Genomic DNA, 12,988 nt, shown 5'->3' with positions numbered 1-12,988 from the left:
GCCCCGGCCCCGGCCCCGGCCCCGCCCTGCCGGTCTCCGGGCTCCGCTTCCACAGCAGCTGGCTGCCTGCTGGTCACGTGCCAGGCGCCAGCCAAAGAGAACCGAGCTCCAGGTCTGTTTGGCGAATTTTCAGCCTGTCGGAGGAGCAGTGCCACCTGCAGTAGCAGGGTACACAGAGGGCTCAGGAATACAGGGCCCGCCCAGGGACTAGGAACAGCAAGCGATGGCTTTGCAGCCGGAGGGAAGGGAAGGGAGGAGACACAGGAGAGAGCGTTACGGTTAGGGTGACTCCATGAAAAACAGGATTTTGATGTGTGTGTATTTATTTATTTATTTATTTATTTATTTATTTATTTATTTAGAGACGGGTCTCTGTCCCTGGAGTGTGGTGGCGTGATCAGGGCTCACAGCAACCTCCACCTCCCGGGCTCAAGGGATCCTCCTGCTTCAGCCTCCCGAGTAGCTGGGATTACAGGCGTGCACCACCACACCCGGTTTTCTATTTTTAGTAGAGATGGGGTTTCGTCATGCTGCCCAGGCTGGTCTCCAACTCCTGAGCTAAAGTGATCCGCCCACCTCGGCCTCCCAAAGTGCTGTGATTACAGGCATGAGCCACCGCACCCAACAGCCACCCAGTTTTGTATTCTGCATGAAATTATTTTGAGGGAATACATGGCTTTATGTATTTGTGTAACCCCATAGAAACTGTACAACACAGACAGGAAACCTAATGTAAACCATGGGCTATAGTTTACAATAACTTATCAGTATTAGCTCATCAACAATAACAAATACACCAACTAATACAAAATGTCAATAGGGGAAACGGGGGGAATTGTACTAAAAATAAATTATTTTCAAATGCAAACTCAGGGAGTAGACTCAAGAGGTATCATGGACTCACTGACCATTAGGGTGGCAGGGAAGGGAGGACTCAAGGACCGTTGACAGGGCGTCTGGCTGGGTCATTATACTCAGGACAGCTGTAGATAAGCCCAATGAGCAGTCAGATGTCCACATCTGGAGCCCACGGGTATGTCGCAGAGCTGCTGTAGCCCAAAGCAGGTGTGATTAGGGAGAGAAAAGGTCTGAAGGTGAAGATGGGAGGAGAACTGAAGGCCACCAAGAGTGGGAGCCCTGCTGTTGAGCTTTGAGCCTAAGCGGCCCAGGCTTGTGCCACAAAACACATTCAGCGTGGCCAAGCAGACCTCCAAGGCAGGGTCTCTCCCTAAGCCCAGGGCCTCCTTCCCGGGGCCACAGCTGCTGAAGGCCATGAGACTGGGGAGTCCCACCTCCAAAGCTCTTCCCTTCTATTCGGACTGGCAGGATGCTCTGGGTCAAAAGGCTGAGGCTCACCTCCCCACCAGAGGACCTGGAGAAACACACCCTCTAAATGTGCACACGCACACACACGAAGTTCCCCAGTGCCACGGAGCGAATTTATTGTGAAAGCTTGTGGGGTGAGGAAGGGATGGGGCAGGCTCTAGGAGGCCGAGTCGGAGGCCTCTGAGCTGTCCTTGACATCTGTGCTCTCTGTGGTCTCGCTGACCTCGCTGAGGTCCTTGCTGTCCCCACCACTATCCTCGGCAGCCAGGCCCTTCTCCTCGCGACAGGCCTCTCCTGAGCTCGGAGGTGAATTGCCTTTGCTCTCCACCTTGTTCTCGATGGCACCCAGCACCATGTGCCTGCCCTTCTCCTTCAGCTCCAGGTGCCGCCTCAGCTGCCACCAGGAACCCAGGGAGAAGCAGGAGGTAAAGAGATGGGGCCTAAGTTTCCAGACAAAGGGAGCCTGGCCCTGTCGCTGGCTGAGGAGAGGGGCATAGTGAGGCAGCAGGGCTAGGCAGGACACGTGGGACTGAGTGGGGACACCTGGCTGGAGCCCCAGTCCACTGCTACCTGGGCTCACTGACTACCATGGAGGCCCCCACGACACAGCGTTGCCCCTTGACCAGCCCTGCCACCCAAGGAGCCTGGGGCAGAACCCGGACTCAGAACTCCCTCTGAGCAGGCAGGCCACCCACTGGTCCCCAGGCCTCCCCACTTCCCTTCCAAAAGCCTCCTCCCTCTGCCTCTCCCATCACCCTCCAGGCTGCTAGGCAGACGGCCTCCTCTAAAGCCCAACCTAGGAAACTGAGGTTGTGACTCCTGGCAACGTAGCCACAAGGGCTGGCATTCAAAGTTGGTTGCACCTCCAGCCACTGTCTCGGGGCTCCCCAATGCCACCCCCGCTTGCCTGGCTTGGCTTCATGCAGGCTCTTACCTCGTCGGCCATCTGAGTGAGGTCTCGCTTCATGGCATAGGCGTCTTCCCCATCTGCATAGTATTTGGGCTCCACTTCACTGATCCTGGGGGCAGAGGGTAGAGAGCAAGGAGGAAGACCCATACCTGGGGGACACCCTCCTCCACTCCTGGTATCATGGCTACTGGAGCAAGATGCCATGTTTTCTTCCTGAAGGGCTCCTTCCTGAGACAGCAAGTCCAGTGTGACCTGCCCTCTGTTCTCTCCAGCAAAGGCTCCAGGAAACAGCGGCCCGCCCCACCCCTGTCCTGCCCCCGTTCTGTGTCCTTAGCCTGGCTACTAAGGATTCACTTCTGTGGTTTCTTGTGAGCTGAATTCCTGAATTCAGCCTTCCCCTTCCCTCCCTGCCCTGCGTCCTGTCCCTTACTGAGCTGCCTCACAACAGCCATCAGAACCCAGGAAAGACAGTGAGCTGTTTAGGGGAGTCATCCCTCGGCAGCACGGGCCCTGCCTGAGCAGCTCAGGGGCCATGCCTGCACTGGGAGGCATGTGTGCAGACTCGGGTGGCCATGTCCCTGGAAGGGGAGCTGGACTCAGTGGCCTAGGCTGGCCCTGCCAGGCCTAAGACATGAGGATTGTTGACTTAGCTATAAAGCAGTTCCCACCAGACATCCTCATCTGGGTCACAGATCCCTCTTGCCAGCATCCAGCCCAGAGGCCACTGCCCTTCCCAACAGTCCCTCCTCTTCACCCCTACCAAACAGGGGCTGACTGCAGTTAGTGTCCCTCCACGGGCAGCCCACCCCAGCTTCACTTGCAAGCACTTTTTTCCACTGTCTACTGGGCATGCTGACTGCTAGGTTCTCTCTCCTATGCTAGGCACACGGGGCCTCCCGGTCCTCAGGCAGACCTGCCCCATCCACTAGGCTGCCTGGCCGCCGGTCCTTCCTTCCTGAACGTGCATTCTCCTTGATTCTGCTCTCTCTTGGATTCTTCCAGGTGCTTGGCCATGCTATGATCTGCTCACGCCAGGGACCCACACCTCTTTATTCCCAAACATTACTAAGCAGCCCGTGTGCCCTTCACCAGCCTCTGCCAGCATGGGCCAGAGCTCCTCCATCACAACACACACGGAGCACGTTTCAGCAGGCAGGTGCTGTTCTCCATGCCGGCTTTTCAACCATCAGCCACCGAGTGAATGTGGAGGCAACCTGGCAGCACTGGGGTCCACAGCGTCCTCCCCACATCCGGCCCACCCCTAGCCTGGAAGGCAACTCAGCCGGTCTCAGGTGCCCTGATGGGCCAGACCTGGGGCCAACCCCAGCCCACGAGAAAACTCGAGATCTACTTACTGAAAGTTGAGGGTGTTGGAATAGAGGTGCAGGGCGGCCCGGTTACTGCAGGGGAACAAGGCACTGCTGAGCTGCACAGACATGGCCAGGGAGGGGTAGCACGTCCAGTGCCTGCCCCTCCTCTTGGTCCCTCCTTCACCCCAATCCCACTTCCTGGATCTTCACCAAAAGCCGAGGTACCCCAGGACCCCCGTCAAGGCAATATCTCTCCCCCTCAATCCCCCTTCCCTCAGCCCGGCTTCCACCTCTTCCTGACATGCAGGGAGACGTATTTGGCATTGAAGTTCTCTATCATGGCTCGAGAGGCCTGGTCCATCAGTTTCTGAGCCAGACCGAGGCGCCGGTGGGAACGCTTCACAGCCTGGTAGGAGAAGAGCAGAGAGCGGGTGAAGGACTGGGACCTTGAGGGCTGCCTCAACTAACCCCCACTTCCACCCCCACCAGAGAGCCTGAGTGAACCTTACATACCAATGAAGTGATATGTCCATGGGGCACATCATCTGGGTCCTCTTCCCTGGAGAGGGAGAAAGCAGAGGCTGCAAAGGAGCTCAGTGTAGGCACAGCCACCCCCACCCCCCGCCATCTGTAAAGTGGATATGCAAATTCTAGGCTGGCCCTACAGCCCCCTAAGACCCCAGCTGGGGGAGAGCCAGGAGCCTCTTGGATCAGAGCAGCTGATCCTGCCACCCTCTACTGCCTGAAAACCCCATGCCTGCCAGGTATGGGGCACACGCCTATAGTTCCAGCTACTCGGCAGGCCGGGTCAAGAGGATTGCTTGAGCCCAGGAGTTCGAGACCAGCCTGGACAACACTTTTTTTGTCTCTACAAAAAAAAAAAAATCAAAAAATTAGCTGGGTGTGGTGGCGCATGCCTGTGGTCTCAGCTACTTGGGAGGCAGAGGTGAGAGGATCACTTGAGCCTGGGAAGTTGAGGCTGCAGTGAGCCATGATCATGCCACTGCACTCCAGCCTGGGCAACAGAGCAAGACCCTATCTCAAAAAATAAAAATAAAAAAAGAAATGAGCTGTCAACCCACGCAAAGACAAGGCAGAAGCTTAAATGTGCACTACTAAGTGAAAAAAAGCCAGCCTGAAAAGGCTGTATACAGTATGATTCCAACTCTATGACATCCTGGAAAAGGGAAAAACTATACAGACAGTAAAAAATCAGTGGTTGCCAGGGGTTAAGAGGAAGGGATAAATGCGTGAAACACAGTGAAACTATCCTGTGATAATATAAAGGTGGACACATATCATTTGGTCAAAACCATGGGGCTTACAACACAAAGAGAAGTGCAGGGGGGTTTAGTTAATATTAATATATCGGCTGGGTGCAGTGGCTAACGCCTGTGATCCTAGCACTTTGGGAGGCTGAGGTGGGTGGAACACCTGAGGTCAGGAGTTCGAGACCAGCCTGGCCAACATAGTGAAACCCCATCTCTACTAAAAAAATTTAAAAATTAGCCAGATGTGGTGTCACATGCCTGTAATCCCAACTACTAGGAAGGCTGAGGCAGGAGAATCACTTGAACCCAGGAGGTGGAGCTTGCAGTGAGCCAAGATCACGCCACTGCACTCCAGCCTGGGCAACAGAGCAAGACTCCGTCTCAAAAAAAAAATAATAATAATAATAGTAATATATCACATTAGTTTATCACTTGTCACAAGTGGACCACACAAATCCAACATGCTACTAATAGAGGAAACTGGCAGGGAGGGAATGCTGAGGGGTTCTATGGAACTCCATGTCCTTTCTGTTCAATTTTTGTATAAACTTTCAACTGTACTGAAAAGAAAGAGCCTATTCATTTTTTTAAAGCCCACAGAGGCATCCACCAGACACGTGTAGCTTCTGTCTTCCTCCTTGGTGACTCACATTTTGGCCAGGACATACCCCACAATCTTCCCATTCTCGTCCTCAGCAATGTAAGAGAGCTGGTGACAGAGAGGAAAAGAGAGTGAGAAAACTTCATGTTGGAGCTGGAGGAGCCCTTTAGAGGGACACAAGCTGGACGAGTGGCCAGTTGTGTGATGGCTCATGACCTCCAGGCTGGGTGACTTGGTCTCCCCCGCGCCACACTGTGCCCTGCCCATGCCCAGAAAGAAGATGCAATGTGGGGATCCTGCCCGATGCCCCTATTCTCTGCTCCCTTCAGGCGCCGCCTTTTCCTTTGCCCCTGCCTGCCAGCTGAAAACACTAGGGACGTCACCAACCATACAGCCCCCTGGGCTCTGACAGACTTGTCCACTCCCTCCAAGATGGCCCGATTGGATTTTCCTCGGCCTGGTTTCCCCCACGCCCAAATTCAGAAGCTGCCCACCTGGGGCCAGGAAAGGCCATGGTAGAAGTAGTATTTCATCTGGTAGTTCTCGGGCAGGCAGAGGAGGTTGCAGTGCTGCATGTTCATTAGGTCCTCTGGCTGCAAGGAAGGAGGGCAGTGGAACGCGCTCAGTCCAAGGCGCCGGTGACCACGGGTGAGAAGTCTGCTCCCCGTCGGTCTGCTCGGCCCCCCTCCCTCGGGGCTGAGCAGGCGCTGTGACGATCTGACTTTGCACAACGCCCAGAGCACAGGAACAGCAGTGGGCGCCCGGAGGTCCCCGGAGCCCACCCAACGCAGGCCCGACATCACGCAAACAGGAGGGAATCGCAGCCCCGGCCCCGCGCCCCGGCCTCTTCGGCGGGCTGGGCCAGCCCGATAGGTCCAGCGGCCGCAGGCACACGCAGGTCCACCGGGCCGGGCTCGGCCAGGGCCCTCGGGAGCATGCGCAGCAGCCACCGGGCCCGGCGCCCACGCGGCGCGGACAGCCTCCCGCCCGGGGCGCTCACCCTCGCATTGCGGATGTTCATAACGGCGGCGGGGCTCGCGGGTCCCAGCGGATCGTGAAGGCGCAGTCAGCTGCCGCCGCGCTCCGAAGCGACGCCGGGACAGCGGGGGCTGGGACCGGGGCTCGGCTCGCTGGGCGGTGGCGGAAGGGGCGGTGCGCGCCGGGCCGGCCACCGGCCGGAAGTGCACGGCCGCCGGGCCCGTCCTCCCGGCCGCTTGGCCAATGCGCGGGACAGGCCAGCGCGCGAGGCGGGCCAATGCGCGCAGCCGGTCAGCGCGGGGCGGGCCTGGGGGCGGGGCGGGCCTGGGGGCGGGGCGGGCGCTGCCCCGGAGCTGGAGCAGGCCCCTCCCTCGGCGCCGCAGCCCCGGTCCCGCGAGCCCACAGACACGCGCACAGCCGCAGGTGGAGCAGACTCAGCCTTTATTCCGCGCCTCGACGGGCGGGGGTGGGGACGGGCGTGGGCGTGGGGGCGGGGCGGCTCAGCAGGGCGCCCAGCATCTCCTCGCACATGGCTAGGCACCGCGGCACGTGGAAGCAGCCTGCGGGTGGAGGCGGGCAGGTAGTGAGGGCCGGGGGCAGCCGAGAGGCGCAACCCCTGCGGCCCCGCCCTGTCCCCCACTCACCTTTGAAAGGACCTCCCTTGATGGAGAGGGCCACCTTGCCCTCTCGGCTCAGGTAGCCAAACCATTCCCCGTACTCGGGATCGCGAAACTGGAATAACAGAGACAGTGACAGCTAGCGCCTGCAGGACCCGCCCAGATGCCACTGCATCGCTACCAGGGGTCAGAGCCTGGGTTGATCCCAGGTAACATGGCTCCAGAACCAGCGATCTGAACCGCGACACTGCGTCCTCCACAAAGATGAAAGCAGGGGTGGGCGCAGCAAGCAGGGCTACAACTATATAACCGACTGGGCAAGGGGACGAGACACTGCTAGATGGAATGAAAGAACCCTGCCCTGGGATGTAGAAGCGTTCTCTATCAAGCCAGGCGCTGTGGCTCGCGCCTGAAATCCAGCACTTTGGGAGGCCGAGGCGGGCGGATCACCTGAGGTCAGAAGTTCAAGATCAGCCTGGACAACATGGTGAAACCTCATCTCTACTGAAAACACAAAATTAGCTGGGTGTGGTGGCGCACCTGTAATCCCAGCTACTCGGGAGGCTGAAGCGGGAGAATCGCTTGAACACAGGAGGCGGAGGTTGCAGTGAGCCGAGATCAGGCCATTGTGCTCCAGCCTGGGTGACAGAGCAAGACTCCATCTCAAAGAAAGAAAGAAAGAAAAGAAAGGAAAGAAAGAAGGAAGGAAGGAAGGAAAGAAAGAAGAAAGAAAGAAAAAGGTTCTCTATCGTGATTGTAGTGGTGGTTACGTTGATTTAAAGAAACAAAGAACCCTGATGGAGGAAACGACCTGTCATGAAACTCTTAAGATGTGACTCCCTTGGAGCTCCCATTCCCAGCTTCACAGGCCTGTCTTCCAGTAGATGTACAATCTCATCTGACTCCTGTCCTGGCTCACCATTGGTCCCAAATGCATCTCGTCGTCCGTCTGCCCCTGCCCAGTGCCCATTCCACTCTCTTCCCTTCTCTCTCCACTACCATTCCTTGGGGCACCTGTCTCAGGAAGGCTTGTCAGTTCAGCCTCTTCTCCAAAGGATCATGGAATCAATTACATTGAAGTCCAGTATGAAAATGTCTCTTTAAATGGTGGCCCATAAGAGTTGGTGTATTCTTCTTCGTAGGAAGTAAAACTAGTCCTGGGCTGGGCACAGTGGCTCACGCCTGTAATCCCAGCACTTTGGGAGGCCGAGGCGGGAGGATCACTTGAGTCCAGGAGTTTAAGACCAGCCTGGGAAACATAGTGAGACCCCATCTATACAAAAAAAAAATTAAAGAATTAGCTGGGTGTGATGGTACACAGCTGTAGTCCCAGCTACCTGGGCAGCTGAGGTGGGAGGATCGCTTGAGCCCAGGAGGTTGAGGCTGCAGTGAGCCATGATCGTGCCACTGCACTCAGTCTGGGCGATAGAGACCCTGTCTCAAAAAAATAAAAAAATAATAATTAATAAATACTACTAGTTCTGTGTGTATTCATTCTATCTTTTGAGTTACATTGTTCAAGTCCTTATTTTTTGACTACTTGACATGACACAGGAAGGTAAAGAAGAATTTCCCTCAATGTCTGGATTTTTGTCTTCTGTATTCTGTTATGTTGGTTGATGCATAATGACTTACCTGTTTTGTTTGTTTGTTTGTTGGTTGGTTGGTTTTTTGGTTTTTATTTATTTATTTATTTATTTATTTATTGAGACGGAGTCTCGCTCTGTCGCCCAGGCTGGAGTGCAGTGGCCGGATCTCAGCTCACTGCAAGCTCCGCCTCCCGGGTTTACGCCATTCTCCTGCCTCAGCCTCCCGAGTAGCTGGGACTACAGGCGCCCACCACCTCACCCGGCTAGCTTTTTGTATTTTTTAGTAGAGACGGGGTTTCACTGTGTTAGCCAGGATGGTCTTGATCTCCTGACCTCGTGATCTGTCCGTCTCGGCCTCCCGAAGTGCCGGGATTACAGGCTTGAGCCACAGCGCCCGGCCGGTTTTTGTTTTTTTAAGACAGAGTTTCGCTCTTGTCGCTCAGACTGGAGTGCAGTGGCGTGATATCAGCTCGCTGCCACCTTCACGTCCCAGGTTCCAGTGATTCTCCTGCTTCAGCCTCCTGAGTAGCTGGGATTACAGGCACCTGCCACCACGCCTGGCTAATTTTCTGTATTTTTAGTAGAGATGGGGTTTCACCATGTCAGCCAGGCTGTTCTTGAACTCCTGACCTCAAGTGATCCGCCTGCCTCGGCCTTTCAAAGTGCTGGAATGATGGGCGTGAGCCAAGGCACCCAGCCCAATTTTTGTATTTTTAGTAGAGACGGGGTTTCGCCATGTTGGCCAGGCTGGTCCAGAACTCCTGACCTCAGGTGATCTACCCGCCTCTGTCTCCTAAAGTGCTGAGATTACAGGTGTGAGCCACCATACCCAGCCAATTTACCTGTTAATCATAGCTTTTGTAATTGTTTAATGTCATCTATATCTTATTATTTCATTTTTGAGTTATCACTGGTGGCCCCTAATACATACTCTATGAATGCATTAAATATTTTTTTTTTTTTTTTTTTTTTTTTTTTTTGAGACGGAGTCTTGCTCTGTCGCCCAGGCTGGAGTGCAGTGGCCGGATCTCAGCTCACTGCAAGCTCCGCCTCCCGGGTTTACGCCATTCTCCTGCCTCAGCCTCCCGAGTAGCTGGGACTACAGGCGCCCGCCACGTCGCCCGGCTAGTTTTTTGTATTTTTTAGTAGAGACGGGGTTTCACCATGTTAGCCAGGATGGTCTCGATCTCCCGACCTCGTGATCCGCCCGTCTCGGCCTCCCAAAGTGCTGGGATTACAGGCTTGAGCCACCGCGCCCGGCCATGAATGCATTAAATATTAAGATATAGCTGCAGGTCTAACAACCCTGGTGGTTTGGAAGTAGTGATGAGCATATGTGATACTTGCAGATGTCTCTCTAACTGCAATGCAATATCAACACATCTGGGATTTCTATCGGTGACAAAGCCAGGCACTTCTATTACCAATGTGGTTCACTGCCTCCACTCATAATGGAAGCAAATGCTAGTTTCCGTTAGAGGTTAGTACAAATACAGATGTGATTCTCCACCCCCGGTTTCGAAGCCCACACACCCCAGAATAAGATCCCCTGCTATAGTCCTCCCAGTACCAGGGTTTACCAGTGGAGTCGGAGTCGTGGCTTTAGAAACACATGATGAATCTTCATTCATTCACCACCCAGGCCTTGCCACCACTGGGTGCCATGTCCTTTCCTGCATTCAGCAGCTCGAGGTGCCTCCTGGGCAGCAGTCAGGACAGCTTATCACTCTGCTCCTAGCACTTGGGCCTCAGGGGGCCCCTGGTTTGGTCTTCTTCCTACATCACCACTGATTCCTGTCTCCTTTGCTGGGCCTCCATTTCCCTTTTTGCCTCATAGATCTCAGCAGCATCTGTACTCTTCTTTTTTTTTGAAACCAAGTCTTGCTGTTGTTCCCCAGGCTGGAGTGCGCAATGGTGCGATCTCGGCTCACTGCAACCTCTGCCTCCTGGGTTCAAGCGATTCTCCTGCCTCAGCCTCCCAAGTAGCTGGGATTACAGGCTCCTGCCACCATGCTTGGATAATTTTTGTATTTTTAGTAGAGACGGGGTTTCACCATGTTGGCCAGACTGGTCTTGAGAGACGGGGTTTCACCGTGTTGGCCAGACTGGTCTTGAACTCTTGACTTCAGGTGATCTGCCCACCTCAGTCTCCCAAAGTGCTGGGATTACAGGCATGAGGCACCACGCCCGGCCTTTTTTTTTTTGAGACATAGTCTTGCTCTGTTGCCCAGCTCAGGCTGGAGTGCAGTGGTGTGATCATAACTCACTGCAGCCTCAAACTCCTGGGCTTAAGCAGTCCTCCTGCCTCAGCCTCCTGAGTAGCTAGGACTACAGGTGTGCATCACACCCAGGTAATTTAAAAAATTTTTTTGTAGAGACCAGGTCTCACTATGTTGCCCAGACTGGTTTTGAACTCCTGGGTTCAAGTGATCCTCCCGCCTCATCCTCCCAAAGTGCTAGGATTATAGGCATGAGCCACTGTGCCAGGCAGCATCTACATTCTTATGATATTGAAAACATTCATGGTGAGTCCAGATCTCTCCATCTGAACTAGAGACTCAGGAATCCCACTGCTGCTCCACCAGACTCTGAACCCTCTGTCCCCACCAGTTCCCACCTGGGCCAGCCCTCATTGGCTGGGATGACAGCTACAGCTTCCTCTGCTATCCCAGTTTCTGCCCTATACCCTACAGGCTTCCCCCATAACACCCTCCCCCTCCAAACCCCAGGACCCAGGTAACAGTGGAATCAGACCAGGCAGCTGGAGTCCATCCCTTGCCTACTCTGCCTTTATCCTTCCAGGCTGCCAGGCCCCCCTGCTGTGCCACATGCCCAGACTCCCAGTCCCTCAGACACACCCCTGATTGACTTGGCCCCTGTTCAGTGCTTCCCCGTTGCCACCCCATAGGTAAGAGCCCCCCACAACCCTCTCCAGTGGTATTATTCCCACAGCTGTCACTCTCACCACCACCTAGGTCTGCTTGCTAACAGTCTGCTCTCCCGGCCCCCACCACCAAAATTTGAGCTCTAGGAGGACAGGGGCTTCTTTGTTGACTGAACGAACAGCACTGGGGCTCCAGAAACTCTCAGACCAGCTGAGCGACTGTGCTCAGCAAGGGGGCAAGAGCACAGCCCGGCCAGACTCCCCCCATTACCCCATTCAGCCTCTAGAGGGGACAAGGAGGCAGCGCTCACCTGGCGGAAGGTGTACTCAGCCACTTGGTAGAAGAGGCGCAGCAGCACAGGGTCCCCACTCTCACTGTAACCCATGAGGAAGGCAATCATGGCTTCGCTGTGTGGCCACCAGAGCTTCATGGCCCACTCCAGCTGAGGGGAGAGCAGGGGCAGGCATCTCAGCAGGACACTCCCCTCCCCAACTTTCCAGACCTGGCTGTATCTCCATTGACCCAAGCTACTGGAGGTGAATTGGGACACCTTTGGAGGTTCTGAAGGACCCTCCCAGTGACATCAGCTTCCTGAGCTGTAGGTCCTTGCATGGACACCAGGGCTCCAGACGAATGGCACATACGTCTGAGCATCAGCGTTTCACCAGCTCCCTGGTGGCTTCCATATGACACGGGACTGGGGAGCACTGGTGTCAGAGGCGTGTGAACCAGAGCAACTCCATCTTAAATAGGAGCTGGGTCAAATGAAGCTGAAACCTACTGGGCTGCATTCCCAGACGGTTGAGGCATTCTAAGCCACAGGACGAGATAGGAGGTCAGCACAAAATACAGGTCATAAAGACCTTGCTGATAAAACAGGTTGCAGTAAAGGAGCCAGCCAAAACCCACCAAAACCAAGGTGGCCATGAGAGTGACCTCTGGTGGTCCTCACTGCTATACTCCCACTAATGCCACGACAGTTTACAAATGCCATGGCGACATCAGGAAGTTACTCTATACGGTCTAAAAAGGGTAGGCATGAATAATCCACCCCTTGTTTAGCATATCATCAATAAATAACCATAAAAATGGGCAACCAGCCAGGTGCGGTGGCTCTCGCCTGTAATCCCAGCACTTTGGGAGGACGAGGTGGGTGGATCACCTGAGGTCGGGAGTTCGAGACCAGCCTAACCAACATGGAGAAATCCCGTCTCCACTAAAAATACAAAATTAGCCGGGCATGGTGGCCCATGCCCATAATCCTAGCTACTCGGGAGGCTAGGGCAGGAGAATCGCTTGAACCTGGGAAGCAGAGGTTGCAGTGAGCCGAGATGGCGCCATTGCGCTCCAGCCTGGGCAACAAGAACAAAACTCCACCTCAAATAAATAAATAAATAAATAAATTAATTAATTAATTAAATAAAATAAAATAAAAAATAAAAAGGCAACCAGCAGCCCTCAGGCCTGCTCTGCCTATGGAGTAACCATTCTTTTATTCCTT

The 12,988-nt window shown here is 54.7% G+C and overlaps 2 protein-coding genes across 10 annotated transcripts in view; both read right to left on the bottom strand.

Moving 5' to 3' along the window:
• Positions 1-1,483: 1,483 nt before the first annotated feature.
• Positions 1,484-6,439, bottom strand: NAA10 (N(alpha)-acetyltransferase 10, NatA catalytic subunit). The gene is made up of 8 exons (NM_001168793.1): positions 6,419-6,439; positions 5,913-6,011; positions 5,468-5,526; positions 4,060-4,105; positions 3,837-3,952; positions 3,592-3,636; positions 2,261-2,345; positions 1,484-1,720 (listed from the first exon to the last, which is right to left on the bottom strand). The coding sequence occupies exons 1-8, from the start codon at positions 6,437-6,439 to the stop codon at positions 1,484-1,486; spliced, it is 708 nt and encodes a 235-aa protein (NP_001162264.1).
• A 381-nt stretch (positions 6,440-6,820) lies between these two features.
• RENBP (renin binding protein) overlaps positions 6,821-12,988 on the bottom strand; it is a 9,870-nt gene continuing 3,702 nt past the window's right edge. For 3 of the 9 annotated variants that reach the window (XM_009198490.3, XM_009198492.4, XM_009198491.2), the window contains 3 exons: positions 11,798-11,929; positions 7,041-7,128; positions 6,821-6,956 (listed from right to left, as the gene is read on the bottom strand). In XM_009198490.3, coding sequence (XP_009196754.1) covers positions 6,838-6,956; positions 7,041-7,128; positions 11,798-11,929 — 339 coding nt within the window. In that variant the 3' untranslated portion in view covers positions 6,821-6,837. The other 6 variants (XM_021932390.2, XR_002519410.1, NM_001168794.1 and 3 more) reach the window with 6 other exon arrangements.

Source organism: Papio anubis, chromosome X (genome assembly GCF_008728515.1).
Source record: "Papio anubis isolate 15944 chromosome X, Panubis1.0, whole genome shotgun sequence".
NCBI lineage: Eukaryota > Metazoa > Chordata > Mammalia > Primates > Cercopithecidae > Papio > Papio anubis.
The sequence above is the reverse complement of the archived record's forward strand: the minus strand, read 5'-3'. Positions and strand labels throughout refer to the sequence as shown.

Excerpts from the sequence above, each read along its gene's own strand:
- NAA10 (NM_001168793.1), bottom strand. The coding sequence starts at position 6,439 with ATGAACATCCGCAATGCGAGG. Across the intron at positions 3,637-3,836 it reads TCCCTGCATGTCAGGAAGAG|TAACCGGGCCGCCCTGCACC; the intron begins GTGGAAGCCGGG and ends GTTCCCCTGCAG. Across the intron at positions 1,721-2,260 it reads TCACTCAGATGGCCGACGAG|CTGAGGCGGCACCTGGAGCT; the intron begins GTAAGAGCCTGC and ends TCCTGGTGGCAG.